Consider the following 16,340-nt stretch of genomic DNA (forward strand, 5'->3'; position numbering starts at 1 on the left):
AAATATAATGACTCCTCTGTTTTTAAAGCGGACGCCAAATTGTCCTAGATAATTTTGATGACATAAAACTTGAAGATATTTGGCGGTCAGCCAGAGACAAGTAATGGGACCATTCGAGATAACATTCCGCTCCTAACTGTTATAATTGTGGAATCGGACATTACTGTCGCTGAATAAATTAAAACACGTTTCAATAATAATTATAATTTATTACGTAATTCTTTGTTCATCATTTTCATTATAATCAGGATCGCCAAATAAGTAAATAACATTCAAAATATTACTTTACCTTGGGTCAGTACCTAATGTATAAAATATACGCACATTACGAGGATTATTCACGATTTTATGACACATTTATAAATAGCACATTCTCACATTCTTTGACATAGACATCAATTTCGTATGGCGCTTGCATACCTACCACGAAACCACATAATGTAAAAATATAAAATTTCAATTAAATGCAACTCCTTTACAATTTTCAATGAAAAGATTCAAATCAATAACAGATACACTCAAATTATTCTCATGGTAGGTACGATAAATAGTAAATTGGACACATTTGCTGAACATAAAATTGTCTTACCAAATTAATTATATCAAATAAATCTCTTAAATAACTTAAAAGCCTACATAAAACGTAGACCCTGCTTAATAATACGAAATAAGTAGTACGTAGTTACTTGTAGTCTTGCTGAAATAAAATCAGATTGAATAAAAAAACGAGTTTAGCGGCTTTTTACAATCGGTTCGTTTCTACTAAATAAATAAAGACACATTTGACAGTAGAATGTATCTTTTTGGCTCGATACCAAGTCTCGATAGCAGGGACTGGACAAAGATGTGCTCTGAACACGAACAACGAAGCTCTTATATACAACAATACATATATAATATTCTGGAATACATTTAAACACTATAGTATAATAATTAGGCGCATAATCTGAGGGACATTCACATATTAGAATATAAGTAAACATGTATAAGTAAGCTATAATCGTAGAACAATGAGGCATTGACAGATATCATTATCACAATTTAGTAGATTTTAGCCGCCTTCCGATGGCACTTAGCACATTCACAAAGACAATATAATTCGATGTCACGCGCCCGCCTCGACACGGCGGACCGTGATGACACACAGTTAACATTTCTTCAGCTAAATAATTATTTTACATACATCAAAGTCAAATATTAAAATTCATTGGTAACGTATTTAACAACTAAGCTTTACAAAGAGTCTTCGATTAAAACATTACAGCTATTTATCCTTAGTGTTACAGTATTTATGCATAATGTGTTTGTATGTACATCTATACATATCTCTCACAATCTCTTTAGCATCTTGGCTTCGGATAGCTAGATTTATCTAAGATTTCGTAAAGAACTACCTACAGATGAGATCTCAATTTGAACTATGTTTACTAAACGTTCCCCTCTTGCCTGAATATTCAAAGCTAATTATCACATTTTACAGAAACGTTTAGTATTACAATGCAATAAATTACTAAATTTATTTTCATAAATGAAAACATAGTGTTTGCCTATCACAAATTAACAACCAGCAAACGAACAGAATGCTCTACTTTACGAATATACCGAGCGATACCCGCGGGCCTATTGTTGCTGCAGCACGCTACATGACACACGACTCAACGACTCACACTCGCACGGAATGAGCTACAGGATGCTGGTCGGAACTGGCGAGGCAATAGTGAGCTATACAGGTGGTCTTAGTAATAATATTCTTGTTTACCTAACTAGATATAGTTTTATGAATACTGTTTAAGTAGATAGATCTTCATTCCTTTTAAAGCTCGTTGTATCTTTCAGACACAACCCACGTACAGTCCAGTTGCGAAATATTCATAATACTCTGAAACAAAATAAAATATATTATGTAGCTTATATTCATTATATTATTTATATAAAACCTTGGCAACGATTGCAACAATGCAGGTCATTCCAAAACATTTTCTATTTTAATATTTAAATAAACAGATCCAGACAAAATGTTACAAATTACTCGTGGATTCCGATGTTGTATAAACATATTAATTAACTGAATAGTTTATATAAACTCTTGAATGTTCTGTTGCCATGTATTTTTGATACTATTATAAACTCGATGTTGTAAGCTTCTAATAGGAGAATACTAGTTAATAATATAATTACCTCACGTCGCCACACTGGCTTTTGACTAGTAGAAGCATCGCCACAAATACATTAGTGTAGTATAGGAGGCGGCGGCCGGGAGCGGCTGTTGTTGGGCTTGGGCACAACACTGGGGTCCAACAGGCTGGAGTCTTTCCGCGCGGGAGTGCGGCCCGTGCCCTTGCGGCCGCGCCGGTTCAGCCAGGGCGGCGGCGGGCCCTCGCACCACGCCACGCGCGCCCACTCGCGCGGCTCAGCACCCACACGTGAGCACTCTCGTGCGTACGCGCGGTAAGCTGCGCAGTGGCAACGCGTCCCTGAACAACTGCGAGCATCCACCTCACAAGCTTCTTGATAGTTATGAGGGTTTACCTTAGTAGTGCAATCTGTGAACGCTTCGTATATATGAAACCCTCGGCACAAACGTCGAGCTTTCAATATTTTCGACTGACGATACATGTTGGGGCTCGGGCGCCTCTGCCGTCGCGTGCACGCCCGCGTCCCTCCTACTCTCCATGAAGATCCGAACCTCCAGGTATCACTGAGTAGTCTACCGTCACGAGTCTTCATATCGTCTCTAGCTTTCGAATTGAAATTGCCACAGAGACCACACAGCTTCCCTTTATACACACTAGACACAGTCACTTCGAGAAAACCATCACCGTCCCACAGCATCTGTATACCGATATCAGCCTTAAGTAGAACAGATCCATTACTGCGGGCTATTTCTGCTACTCCATTAATTTTATGCGGCAGCGTCACTCTATGACCATTTACTTTTATTCGCATCTTCTTGCCCATGTTAATCTTAGTGGCGCCTATCCGAAGCGTTGCCGTTCGAGTCCAAGATGAGTGAGATGTATTCCTCGCGTCATTCGATATTCTGATCGAGAACGTACCATTAACACAATCTGAGGCTAATTGATACTTGCAAGAGCCTTGGAAACTGTAAAACTTTCCGTCGAAAGTTTTGTAATGAGGATCCCCGAACACAGTACATATGCCGTCGATGTCGACGCACTTTTGGCAGCACTGTCCAGGTAGCTGTCGGAGAGTTTGGTCTGGTGGACAGGTCAGCGCTGGACACCGCTCCATGGCACACCTTGGTTCACCTCCATGACATTCACACGACTTGCAAGCATCCAGTTGCCACGTTTCTCCATCCTGAAATAATAACACGACGATTGGTTAAGAAATTATTGAAAAAATATTTAGTCGCTGGAAAATAAGTGTTAAAATCGTAATACATACTATATTTGACGAAAGCCAAGTTTTTGTGAATTTCTAAAATTAATCGATACTCTATTTTTCTTCCTATTAAAGTAAAATCTGTTCTACGAGGATTTTTATCATCTAGATTTACTTGTTATGTTTGATCATCTTGATCAATTTGTAAATCGTATATTTTTATCCACTCGAATATTTTTATGCAAATATGTAGCAGTAGTAGCAACCACTAACCAAATGAAATTAAAAATTCATTGCGTCGACATCAGAGTAGGAATAAGGACTTCTCTAACCAACCTGATAAGTTTTCCTGCCGATCACACAAGCGGCCTTGGCTTCTTCAACTTGCGGGCATTCTGGACAACATTTGCCCGGTGCAGGCGGCAGTGCGCGGGCACCGCACGTCAGCACAGGACACGTATGCCTCGTGCACACCGCCGTGCCGTTCAGACACGTGCAGTCCGTGCACGGATCCACACGGAACGGCTTCGAGTGGGCGTGGTACTCCTTCCCAATTATACAAGGCTTCATCAGCATGGTGCCTGAAACTGATTTCAATGTAGATTTTATATGGGTGTATAATATTGTGGGTATTCGAAGTTAAGATAACTCTTATTAGATGGTTACAAATGCATATACCGTTCCAGAGGTTTCGAGTTCGATTTCTAATATTAGGGTAATATAGTATATTTTGATTTTTTAAATTCTCAATAATATTTACAGTTAAGCCGTAAATAGTGATATTAACAAGTGTGAGTTATTAGGTTCCTCATAATTCCATTGTTTATAACGTTGACGTTTATCATGTAGCATTAAGTTCGTGTGACATTACTACTCCATTCTGATTGAATACTCTACAATCAACAGTACGTTCCTTGAAGGTACCAACAACATTAAGTACACTACTACTCACTTGGTAGTATTTTATCGGAGGTAGGATGCGTGCACCGAGGACAGCACTCCCCGGGCGGTGTGTACTGCTGCGCGAGCGTGCACGGCAGCACAGGACATGCACGCTTGGCGCACGACAGTGACCCTCGCACGCATCTGCACGACAAACATGGCTCCTCCGGAATACGCACGTCGCGGCCCTCTCCAACACGCTGACCATTTATAACGCACTCTGGAACATCACAATATCACATTAATAACATATAAAATAAACCAATAAAACATGTGCTCCCTCAAGGCTACCCATTGGAAACCCATTAATCAAGCATCAACTCTTTTAAGATTTTATACACGAACTCATTACCATTAATTTATAGCAGCGCTAAAAGTCAAACGTCCTTTCGATCCCTCAGCAAATAAATGAATACAAAAGAGATTCCATTTAGGGGAAACAAACTCTTTAGATTAGCGGCAGTAAAAGCTTAAAACAAAAATCTGAGCCATTGTTCGCTAAATGGGAATGAGGCCTATGGCGGCTTGGGGGCTACGACAAAGCGCAAACTCCATAAATTAGTCCGGGTAGACGATGAATCAATCAGGGGCTAATGAATGACGTAGCGCGGACGGCCGCACACGGCGCGCCCACCGCTGCGCCCGCGCCTGCCCACTGCCCAACTATCCACCTGCACAAGTGCACACCACCGACCACCGTGCCGCGCCCTCCACACACTACCGCGCCTTCACGCAAACAGTTCCAACATTCCTCATACAACTATCAGACTTCATACGCTATGTTTGTTCATTACAATGCCATGTTTATTGTCATACAACGTGATGACATATTTACTATTAATTTATTTCTGACTAGAATACCTACCGTATATGGCGGAATATACGCGACAGAATATAAATTTCATTGGAATGCCCAGGTTTAATGAATTATGAGGAATACAATGTGAACGTTTAACGTTTATTCTGTACGTATAAGCGACGTACAGCGCATTGACAAACCGTGTGGTACTCGGCGAGTCACTTAAAATGATAAAGCGTTTAGAGCTTCAGTGTACGTTTATTTTGTCATTATGTTAGAATGCTTTTCATTCAATAGGTACGGACATTGGATTCAAGCCGTGGAGCCTGGACCGCCGCCTCGCCGCATATAATTGTGACAATGAAAACAGCCGAGTGTCTGTCGTAAAACTAGAGACGACGACACAAAGTAGGCTGTCCTTTTGTAGGCATACTATTATGTATTCATCGCTGGTGCGCGCCGTTTATATGAGCGATGTGCGTTGTCATACAATGTGCCCCCCAACATATTATGCGCTGGTGGATAATAACTTAAGTCGTCTGATTAATTTTTTGCGTTTAGGTACTATATTTTTTATTATGACTAAGTACCAACGCCATTAATGGTAATCAAAGGATACGCGCCTTAAAATTTCGTTACTTTGTGACGGCCCACACATGTTGTATGCATCTTGCATATTATTTGATCTCAGGTAGACCTTTTGAGCTTTGAAAAAAGGGATATTAAAATACGAATGAAAACATTTCATCGAAATAAATTAGGTACCGTACTGAAACTGGAGGTTTCTGGTGGAATCATTAAGGAAAGCCTGAAGTTCTGCTGCATGCTACTTCTGAAAAATTCTGTACGCAAGTGAAATATCAAAATGGAGGCGGCTAACTTTTAAACCACAATGCTGGAATATTAAACGGGCACGCCCAAACACTTAGCGAAGATATATTCTTCCGAATTTCGGTTTAAAATGTTATAGAGTCATAAACTAAGCGGTTGGAGAGTCAGGTCACGTGACGATCGTATATTACAAGGTAATTATTTCAATTTCTCAGGTTTCTGCTGTAAGCATACCTAATAATACTTGGTTTACAAAACACCACATGAATTTTGATTAGTTAAGTTCTTTCGTGTAAAATTCTTCTTCCTCAAATGTATTTTTAGTACCGAGTCTGCATTCTTAAGATTTTTTACAAGTTTATTTTAAGAAATACTACGCATAAAATATTGTGCGTATCACACAATGTATTGCTATCATCGAAGTTCACAGCTTTAAAGCCCAAAAATACTAATAAGTACAGTTATCGTCACTTTTCACTTAGGACCCATAAAAACATTTCCCATGTTGATAAGGAAAGAAACGTGAAGAATTAACAAGTAAAGAAAAAACCTAATGCAGTGTTGGGATCGTAAAACAAACAAACAGAGGGCACACGTCGTGGTTCCCGCAGCACGGCCACGGCGGCCGCTTTGACCATCGGACAAAAACCCACCCGCCCCAACCTTTTAAGTAGGTTGTTAACTTTTTGATTTATGGACAATAATAGAGACGCAACGCCGTGGGAGACTCGCAGACCACCACAAATATAATTTTAACGAACCCCCGTCGACTATAATAAGTGCTTATTTCGTTGTCAATTTCTTTGTCTCTAGTTATAGTGTAGGCACCCGATAGAGGAAACGACTTCGCGAAACGCGCATCTCGGGTGGTCCGCGCACAGAAACAATTTCAAAATAATCCCCGACCCCTTCATTACGAAAGTACAGTAAAAAAATTGGTTTCCGTTTTCATTACCACCGACATTTCAACAATCAATTCTTTGTAACACAACTTCGCGCTTCATCGGGGATTTTATTGCAGACTTTTAATGCTTTTGTTGTTTATTCAGCATCCACGTACAGAGTAATTACTCTTTGGCGCCACCTCTATGTACATACCGCATCGCGAGCCTTTTATAGGCGGGTTATTGAATAGCAAATAATTGTATAACAAGTTTTTTTTCTGGTATTGTATCATGTAACCTTCAATATGTGATATATTAAATTACATTGAGTGGATGACAAAATTATTCTGTTGTTGTAATAATCATCTCTGACTCGGTATGGAGCAAGAAACGGGATTGGAATTATGGCGGAGTGGTCCATTGTCTATCACGTTGCTATGTCACGTTACACGTGTTATGTCCGACAGCCTCGTGCCGTGTGTGGGCGAATTGTCGCAACAAAGTATACACATACTTATGAAAATCACTAGGCACAGCCAGACAGGTGGAACGTTAAACACCTTATTAATTTGTCTATTTCCGAAGCGTGGTGCAACGTACGATGATCCCTTGATCTCCCCGCTTAGCGACTGGCGGGTAATTAATAAAATATAAACACAGGCAATAAAACGATAGTTCGGAATGTGTCGGCGATATTCAAAAGCGATATCGAGTCGTCATCTTGTAAATTACTATTATTTGTTATGGAATTTAATAAACTTGTTAAGGTTTGGAAGCACAGGTAAATTGCTTGCCGTTATGGTTTTATTAAGTTCGCGTGGCGGCGTGTGTTTGTTTTTGTGTGGGATCATGGTGGTTGTTTTTGCGGCGCGCGCGTCTGGGTGGGCGCTGCGCTGTGCGAGACATGGCTGCGCCAGCGCAGGCCCGCGCCCCCGCCCCGCTCTCGCATTATGTGAGATGAATAACGTAGAGATACTCGACAATTGTGGTGGGAACTGTCGGCGTGAAATGGCTGGTAAATTGTTTTGAGTCACTATCGTTGTTTAATGGATCATTGAATGACTTTCAGAATTGTTATTATGGTTTTGTTTGGAAACAAAAGCCGTTTTTTGTTGGGACTTGTACAATTTGAGATTATAGCTACTAGGTATGAAATAAGTCATTCAAAACGTGGCTTACCATCACAAACAGGGCAGTTGTAATGCGTATGTCTCTGATGTTTGGGTCTGTCGCAGGGTACGTAGCACTCTGGTTTGGTGATGGTGACGACTCCTGCCTCGCAGCGCAGGATCCTGTTCTCCTCGTTCCACTCGGTATGCGAGGCGTGCTCGGTGCCGTTGTACCAGCATCCCTTGCACTTGGCGCAGCATCCCTCTCGCGGCAGCTGTACCGCGCAGTCGTCCATCTGCCCGCACTCGTCCGAGCCACTCCGACACTCCACGAAGCCGTTCTGGAAAATTTTAAGAACTTGTTAAACAAAACGAAAATACTTTATGCATCAGTTCTGTTGTAGGGTCGTTGACTATTACGAAATACGTGTATCTAGACAAAGTAAATACGTATGTATTTATAGGTACTTAGTAGTACTGTCGATGTGCAAAAGAATTAAAAAAAAATAGAAACACTTGTATTTGAAAATCGAATGCGAGCTTTAAGAGCTGCAAGTCACCCTTAGAATCTTTTGACAAACAATGTAATGCAATTAATTAACTACAACAAATGTCCTATGATAGTTAAGAAATAATAACAACTACGAAGCCCTAACTAATGACACTTCAATACATTACCGATGACCATATTTCTACTATTTACTAAGTGCCTATAAACTATGTACTTAAGTCTAGGATTGTCGACTCACACTGACAATAGCTCATAAATTGTAGGGAGTACTAACTTCAAACATGTACAGTCAACCACAACAAATCGAAAGAAAATAAAAATGGTGCCTCGTTGGTCGAGTGGTTGCAAGTGCGACTGCCGGGCGAGGGCTCTCGGGTTCAATTCCCGGGTCGGGCAAAGTATTACTGGGCTTTTGAGTAGTCATAGTCATTTAATAGTTATTAAATGTCTCTGAGTACGGCGATAAGGAGCTTATGACGTCACATTTGTTTGTTCCCTATATACAACACGGAAAAGGTTTCTCTCCAACATTTTCCTTATTCGTCCGACATTTTTTACAGTTTTAATATTCAGCGAGTGTATTAAGGATTTTATTGCCACTTTGTTTTATTTATTTATTTTTATTGTTATCTTTTATTATTGCGGTTGCCATGACAACGCTTTATTAAAACTGTTTCCATTGCCAACCATTTCAGAGATTGGTTCTGGTTTATGTTGTTTTTAATGTTCGTAGATGACATTGTAGAACATTACGAGGTGCTTTATGGATTGCTTATAAGCAAAAATAATAATTTATTTAATACAACTTCTTTAATGCTAATTAAACTAATAACAAAAAGTTGATTCAAACAAAGAGAATAGAGAGGAGCTGCGGACTGCCTCGCGGGTTACCGAGGCTCCGGCTCGAAAAGCAGGAGTAGGAACGGGGTGGTTTTTAGTCAGTAAGAGTCTGACACTGTCTCTCGCGTCGCCCAAGGCGGGAGAAGGGATTGGATGATTTTCTCCTCTCACAAAAACAAAGAGAGAAAGCAATATGTATTAACCACAGTTAAAAACAGAATCCCAAAATCAATAGGCACAAAAACAAAACACGATCAAACTCACGCTCATTAAAACAGCTGTACATTAATAAAGCAACTAATAAAATAATGATAAAAGTTAAAACACAATTGAAAAAATACCACAAAGGTGAAACAGCACAATATTTAACTTATCTCGCTTTCACAGAGCAAAACAATTCGTTTTATGTAATTTTTGTAAGCAAGCTGAACGGCTCACGTTTGTGGTCACATTGTCTAACGCAAAGGAATGCCATGATTCATCCAATGTTACGCGGTGACAATAAAAACTGTCACACAACTGGCTGATTAACAAATAAAATGGAACTTTACATTTGTATGCACATAATAAGACGCAATTTTACGTAATGTTAAGCTTAATATTGTTTGAAAGGATAGCTAGAGCTGGTGTTCATAAAGAAACACACAGAAACATCGTTATCATCGTATAAGTCATGAAACGTCCACTGCTGAACTCAGAATAGTCCCAAAATCTTTCAGATCGGCCGATTGGAAGTGATGTGTGTCCTTTTGACGTGCACATAATTTCGTATTACGACAAGAATTAGTGATAGCCTACTTTTAAACACTATTTCTGTAGCCTTGCTAGTACGAGTTGGTTTTAAGATTAACGAAAGCGCGTTCAGTACTCTGATTGGTTAGTTAATTCGAGCCGGCCAATCACGCTCTCGTTTCAATCTCGTTAAACTTAAAACAAACCAGTTCTCTACACTATTTTCAAAGTCAAACGTCCAAAATCCACCAACTTTACCCTGCCAAAGGATAACTAGAACTTACAATAAGACCTTACACATAACGGCAACCAACGCGGCATTCTCAATCACTCAATAGCGAGTAATTACTTAATTACAAAACACCAATTAAACTTATCTAATCCGTACAGTAATATAACTAACAGTGTATGAAACTAATGAAATACCTACGAACATTAACAATAAGATCAAAAAGCATCGTCTGTAATTATCGCATGCGTTATTTTATGAGTCTTTGTTCTGAAACGCATTTGCATGGGCACGTGGCTGCGGAGTCAATGTTAATTGCTTTTCTACATAATACATAATAACCTCTCGGTACTTGTGTGTGTCCGTCACTTGTACATCTGTTGTGGGAAGGGATAAAGCAATATTATTGTAGGTATGTAAAGGAAAATCTTCACAATATCTGTAGAGAAATTTAATTTCTCTGTGATTGTAAAATCGTGTCCGTTATGCCCTGAGAAATGGTTTATTTTTATTATTTCAGCATTCTATTTACCTAATGTTAAAATTATTTTAGAGTCTAATTGTATATAGTATATATATTTATAATCAACATATTTCAAAAGTTCTTTCTACTAATAATCTTGAGGTCAAAACATAGAAACGAAAGGAGCATTGTGGTAAGAAAACATTCTTTTGTAAATTGATAGACAATCGATTCACAAAGAATTTTACGTCGATAATCAGCTGAGTCATTCAGCGAATATTTTTTCGAGTGGTCTTTGATGATTATGGAGATTAACACCATTATGAGTACGTTCAGAAACTAAGGAGGTATCAGTTAAAAATACTTCCAAAACGGTCAGTTTACTTTCAAGCAGTTACGACAGATTATAGAATATTTATTTTATTATTCGGTCATACCAGTAATTTTCGTAAGTGGTAAATATTAAACTAAGTAAAGAAAACATTAACTTAAACGATGAGAGGTTTTAAAATCGTTCATCTGTGACTAGTCGAAGATTTTCCACGAATAGTTCGACGGTTCATAAAAAAAATATTTATCTATCCAAGAAGTCAAGCAACTTATTAGCATGTAAGCTCGCAGACATGATCAATATTAGAAGTTAATATTTGCACAAATCTGTAAACTTATCAAACGTTTTAACACCAAACATTATGGCGTCCTAATTTGTACGGACCGTGGTTGCGAAGGAAACAGCTCGGGGCGCATCGCACGCCTTCATAACTAAAGAACTTAGTAACATAGTTACAAGAGTCCCAGTATTAAGCGATTTTAAGCCACAGTGTCCTTAAATTAAGTCTGATATTCACGTGTCAATCGCTAAGGCTCTGTTCGTGACTAGATGCCGTGTACCCAACTCCTAGCACTATTGTAACGGGTTAACAGTCCCACTGATTATACAATTACACTTTTTGTCACCACAATCATAAAGTAAATTAATGATTTGCTGTATGAATGAAACCTACTGTGACAATCTGTCATCTGGGACAAACTAAATTAATTTATTTAATTCTCTAGAAAAGAACTATAAAATGGAAAAAATCCAATAATCCTTAGGTATTCCAATTTCGACACTTAATAAGTAGACACTAATATTCACTTTACAATTATTCAGTCTACAAAACAAATTGTGGCATTAAAATTGGACACTAATAATCGTTAACAGACAAGAACAAATCTCTTGTCGACTCCAGCAATTGACAATCAATGTTTGCATAATTCTATGTGAGAAAGACAAACTACACTCGCCTGACATTACGATGTAATAATAAAAATATAATATCTCTACGACATTGATGAGACCGTGATAGACTGGGCAGGAGATGTTATAGAACATAAGTAATCAGCAAATACAGGAGTCACCCTAAAAATTCGATGTTATGTTATTTGTATGGAAAGATACATGCTATATTCGGAGATGCGTGCTATGGATGGCTTCCCTACTATCGAGCATGCTCAAGCAGCGCATCTTCCTCGCAGACCTACATAGCTTAGTACCAATGGACGGTAACATAGTTTCACAGCTTAGCTATTACATTTTCGTAGCCTAGCTACATAGCACTTCCCTAGTGGAAAAGTAACTCTGGATCTGATCACGTTTATCTGGACAACCGGATTCTGGATAAGTAGTATCGAAAAAAACAATTGAGTGCGAACTCTTTTATCCGGCCGGAACATTAAAACAGCCAATAAGTAACGTAATCAAAGCGAAATAATCACGCAATATACGCGGAACAGTTATTCATAACTCGTTACAGTATACATTAACAAAAAGAACAAAAGCGGTGCCCTCCTAATTTTTAGTCCAATATTATAACAAACTACCGCCGAGGTCGCTACAACTGTAATGTTTATTACTTTTCAATACTTCGGCCGATTTTCACATGCGGCTCTCTTTGAAATATCCCTCAAATAGCGTAATATTTACGTTACGCGTTGTATAATAACTGTAAGTCTGTCGACTGGCCATTACTTGTTATAAATAATGTGGAGGCACCGAACAAAATAGAACAGATTATGAACACAGATTTGGATAGACAAATTGCTACGTAACTAAGGTGAAAATTATACCCGGATTCATGAGAAAATGTTTGTAAGAGTTGCAAGTCATGGTAGTCTATAAAAATTATAAAAGTATGTTGTTTCTTTTTTTTTAAAAAAAAAGAACATTTTTGTAATAAATAAACAAAATAAATAAACGCTTGTGAAAAGATTAACAGACGATACTAATGTCACGCGTCATTTCGGTGTCGGCAGAGATTTCCGCCAGCTTCGACATATTTTATGCTATTTACTTACACGATGTTTTTTTAAGGGGGGAACAACATCCAATGACTTCTCCCGCCTTGGATGAGACTTGAAGGAGTGTCATACTCTTATTGACTAAAAATCACCCGGTTCCTTCTCCTACATAGAGCCGGAGCCCCGGTAACCTGTTACGTTGTCCGCAGCCCCGGACTGACACGATGCTGAGGTTACAAATTTCAAGAACAATTTACCGAAAGACAAGAAAAATTTGGAAAACAAAGCCGTAATCCAACCTAATCAGATAGACAGTTGCATCTAAAATTAGGACCAAGAAGGCAATCAAACTAAATGTGAAACAAAAACGTTATTTCAAGCCATCTGTTCGTCAGTGGTATTTAGTGATTTGAATAAAGCACAGGTGCTTTCAAATAGGTTTGCTAAGGCATGCCATTACTAGTTAGCCGCTACATTAACGAGCTGTCGTGTGGTCTCAATTGCAAATACACCCGATGCATGCATAATATATACAATTCATTCATTTAATTCGAAAGAGGAAACCAGAGGAATTACTTATGTATATGAGGAAGACCGTATGGTGTTGCAATCATTGGAGATTATCCTTTAAGGACATGTAATAGTATATTTATAAATGCTAAGCCTCGGTCTTGAAATCGATTAGTAATTAGCTAATCCCTATGTTATGATCACATATTATAATACTTGTTTGTTGTTACTGGCTCTCAAGTACAACTACTAACTACGTATTGTATTGTTGTTCAATTTTGTCAAAGTTATAACTTCGATCTCTATTCTACATATTCGGCATTAAGTCATTTGGATTTGTTCTATGGTAAAATCAAACTTAGACCAAATAGACTAAAGACAAATCGCTGTGTGTACGCTGTGTTCAAGCAAAAATATCTTTATTGAAGTGAAGTCACAATCCAAAACAACTCTAAAAGTTACAAAGCTACAAAACATTTGCTAAATTAGCAACCGCAACACAACACTGCTCAGAAGCCCGAACTCAGAGCATCTGTTGTATTAACTACAATCTAGAAATAATCAATAATTGATGTTGTATCCAACAGCTGATCTCTCACGCCCCCACTCGCTGAAAGATTGTACTGAAAAATGGGTTAGTGAGGTAATTGTAGGTGTTCGCTTGTTTAGTAAATTATTCGTTTTAAAATCAACTAACATCTACGTCATACTAACTACCTAAAATACCGGCGAGCTAAAAATTCTAAAACTATTTCTATTTTATCGAATATATGTTTATTTTAGGTTGTTAGTTCAGACCAAAACAATGTTAGTTAGCATATTGTAGTGGATACCGAATATTACCTAAGATGCTACGTCAGAACTTTTTATGTATATATTCACTTATGTTGTATATAATTCAGATAATCTTCGGCGGATTGTGGATGCGTAATCATACACGAAGAAATAGCATCGCTAAGAAATAAATGTCTTCATCATGCATATAGTATTGTTATCTAAATACGCATATATAGTACATATAAATCTAATTATTACACTAATCTCACACAAATGTGTAACAATATAAACATCTGATAAATAAAGATCACAATCTTTTACATTTAAGACAATAAGTGAAATACATATTCATAAAATGTTTATATATAGGAAAAATATGTACATATAAATTTGACATTTCAATTTTTATTTACTCTGAATGTTGAAAGCGCTAATGAATACAACAGATGTTCGTATCAAAATACAATCGTGTTTAGTAGCAAGGATGGTCTATGACAAATGCTGCGAGGCTCTACGGAGTTGCATAATGTGGTAACACACGTCACTATGCAATTTCGTCACATTTCATAGAACTTTTCTAAGGATAATCGACTGTAGTGCAGACTGAGAAATATCGTGCTTAGTCACTTTAAATACCAACGCTTTCGTTGAAGAATTTGAATGCGTTGGTAGCACTTGTATTGCAACCGCCAATGTAATGTTCCCACTTAATAGCTCAACTTTTTATATTATTTATTGAATGCGATTCGGTACTTTGCTCCCACTCAAAACACCTGGTGATAATTCAAACTAAGGACCATTTAATGTGGCCTAAAAGCATAATTTACAACAGATCGTGTCATAAGGTCTCAAATACAAGGAAATCTAAATTTTATCTCAGCATATAATATGTTTTATGTACTTATCAGAATATCGCGAAACAGCAACCAAATAGGTGCTTTACATAAATTTAAACGAGAATCATCGTAAGGTCCGTCCCCGAGCAGTCTGTGTAGATCGCAACTCCATTATGTAAATTAAGAGATAAACATTTTAAATGAATGTTAACGTCCACATTTTATACAACACATCCAGTATTTCTTGTAATATAACTACTAAGAACTGCTGATTGAAATTATCAAGCATTTCAATGAAATTACGTTTTGGTTTAATCACGTACGCATCGGTGGCCGGTGTAGTGAACCTTCGGAGTGTCTTAGATACAGCCAATACGTTGTACCGCAATAAAGATACGTCCATAATAAGCTAGCAACTGTATATCATTAAATAACATTTTTTGTTTATGGCTTTCGCAGATATACCTACAGCCTTCCAAACAACTAATACGATTCCTCTTATCTCCGTTCGTGCTCGTTCATTAGAGGTACGGCTGTGTACTACACAAATTGACTTTTATTTTTTTGCTTTTAATTATTCAACTCGTGTGAGGATGATAGCGGCAGGCTTTTGATTTTATAATAAATTCTCAGCGTATGTAACAAACTATTTTACTATTTGTTTTCATAATAAAGTCAAGAAAAATTTGAACTACTTATGGTAATTTTTGTGGTTTTGAAACTGATCACAGTTTACTTAATTAATTTGAGGTTTAGGTATTACTAATATGGTGTTCCTTCTACCTATAGAGATATTTACTATGTGTCAGGTGTTACTGATATTCAACTTGGTTCCTCTTGATCTAATCAATCGCTGTAATTACAATATTGGCAATTTACCTAATACGTACCTACTATGAACAAAACGTGTGTTTCCTTTGACCGTATTTATTGTTATTAAAATTAATTAATTGGTGTTATTATTTGCCACGTTTCCGTGTATTCTTGGAATTATATAATTCAATAATTCAATGACATTCCTGGGTGTGAGTGTGCGTTAAATTACGCGAATTTCCCGGAAATTTGGAGGATATACGACACTACTATCTGATACAGGATGTGACGTACTGCCGAAATATTGTAACGCTAATTTTATTGTATTGTGTTATTTCAAAATTATAACATAGTTATATCCGCAAACAACGATATGATAGAAAAAAACACTGAAATTTGGCAGAAAACAATGTTAAATAAGAAATTGTAGCAAACGAAA

At 37.7% G+C, this 16,340-nt stretch overlaps 1 protein-coding gene and 1 long non-coding RNA gene across 4 annotated transcripts in view; both read right to left on the reverse strand.

Moving 5' to 3' along the window:
- Positions 1–16,340, reverse strand: part of LOC126912151 (uncharacterized) — an 86,490-nt gene that overhangs the window by 38,917 nt on the left and 31,233 nt on the right. The gene's annotated exons all lie outside the window — the stretch shown is intronic.
- Positions 189–16,340, reverse strand: part of LOC118267246 (BMP-binding endothelial regulator protein) — a 53,758-nt gene continuing 37,606 nt past the window's right edge. For 2 of the 3 annotated variants that reach the window (XM_050702820.1, XM_050702818.1), the window contains exons 4-8: positions 7,981–8,251; positions 4,298–4,507; positions 3,682–3,932; positions 2,179–3,321; positions 189–1,879 (exon numbers count right to left, since the gene is read on the reverse strand). In XM_050702820.1, the coding sequence (XP_050558777.1) occupies positions 2,230–3,321; positions 3,682–3,932; positions 4,298–4,507; positions 7,981–8,251 (1,824 nt within the window). In that variant the 3' untranslated portion in view covers positions 189–1,879; positions 2,179–2,229. The remainder of the gene's footprint in view (positions 1,880–2,178; positions 3,322–3,681; positions 3,933–4,297; positions 4,508–7,980; positions 8,252–16,340) is intronic. The other variant, XM_050702819.1, reaches the window with a different exon arrangement.

The sequence above is a fragment of the Spodoptera frugiperda genome, chromosome 23 (genome assembly GCF_023101765.2).
Source record: "Spodoptera frugiperda isolate SF20-4 chromosome 23, AGI-APGP_CSIRO_Sfru_2.0, whole genome shotgun sequence".
Classification (NCBI taxonomy): Eukaryota; Metazoa; Arthropoda; class Insecta; order Lepidoptera; family Noctuidae; genus Spodoptera; species Spodoptera frugiperda.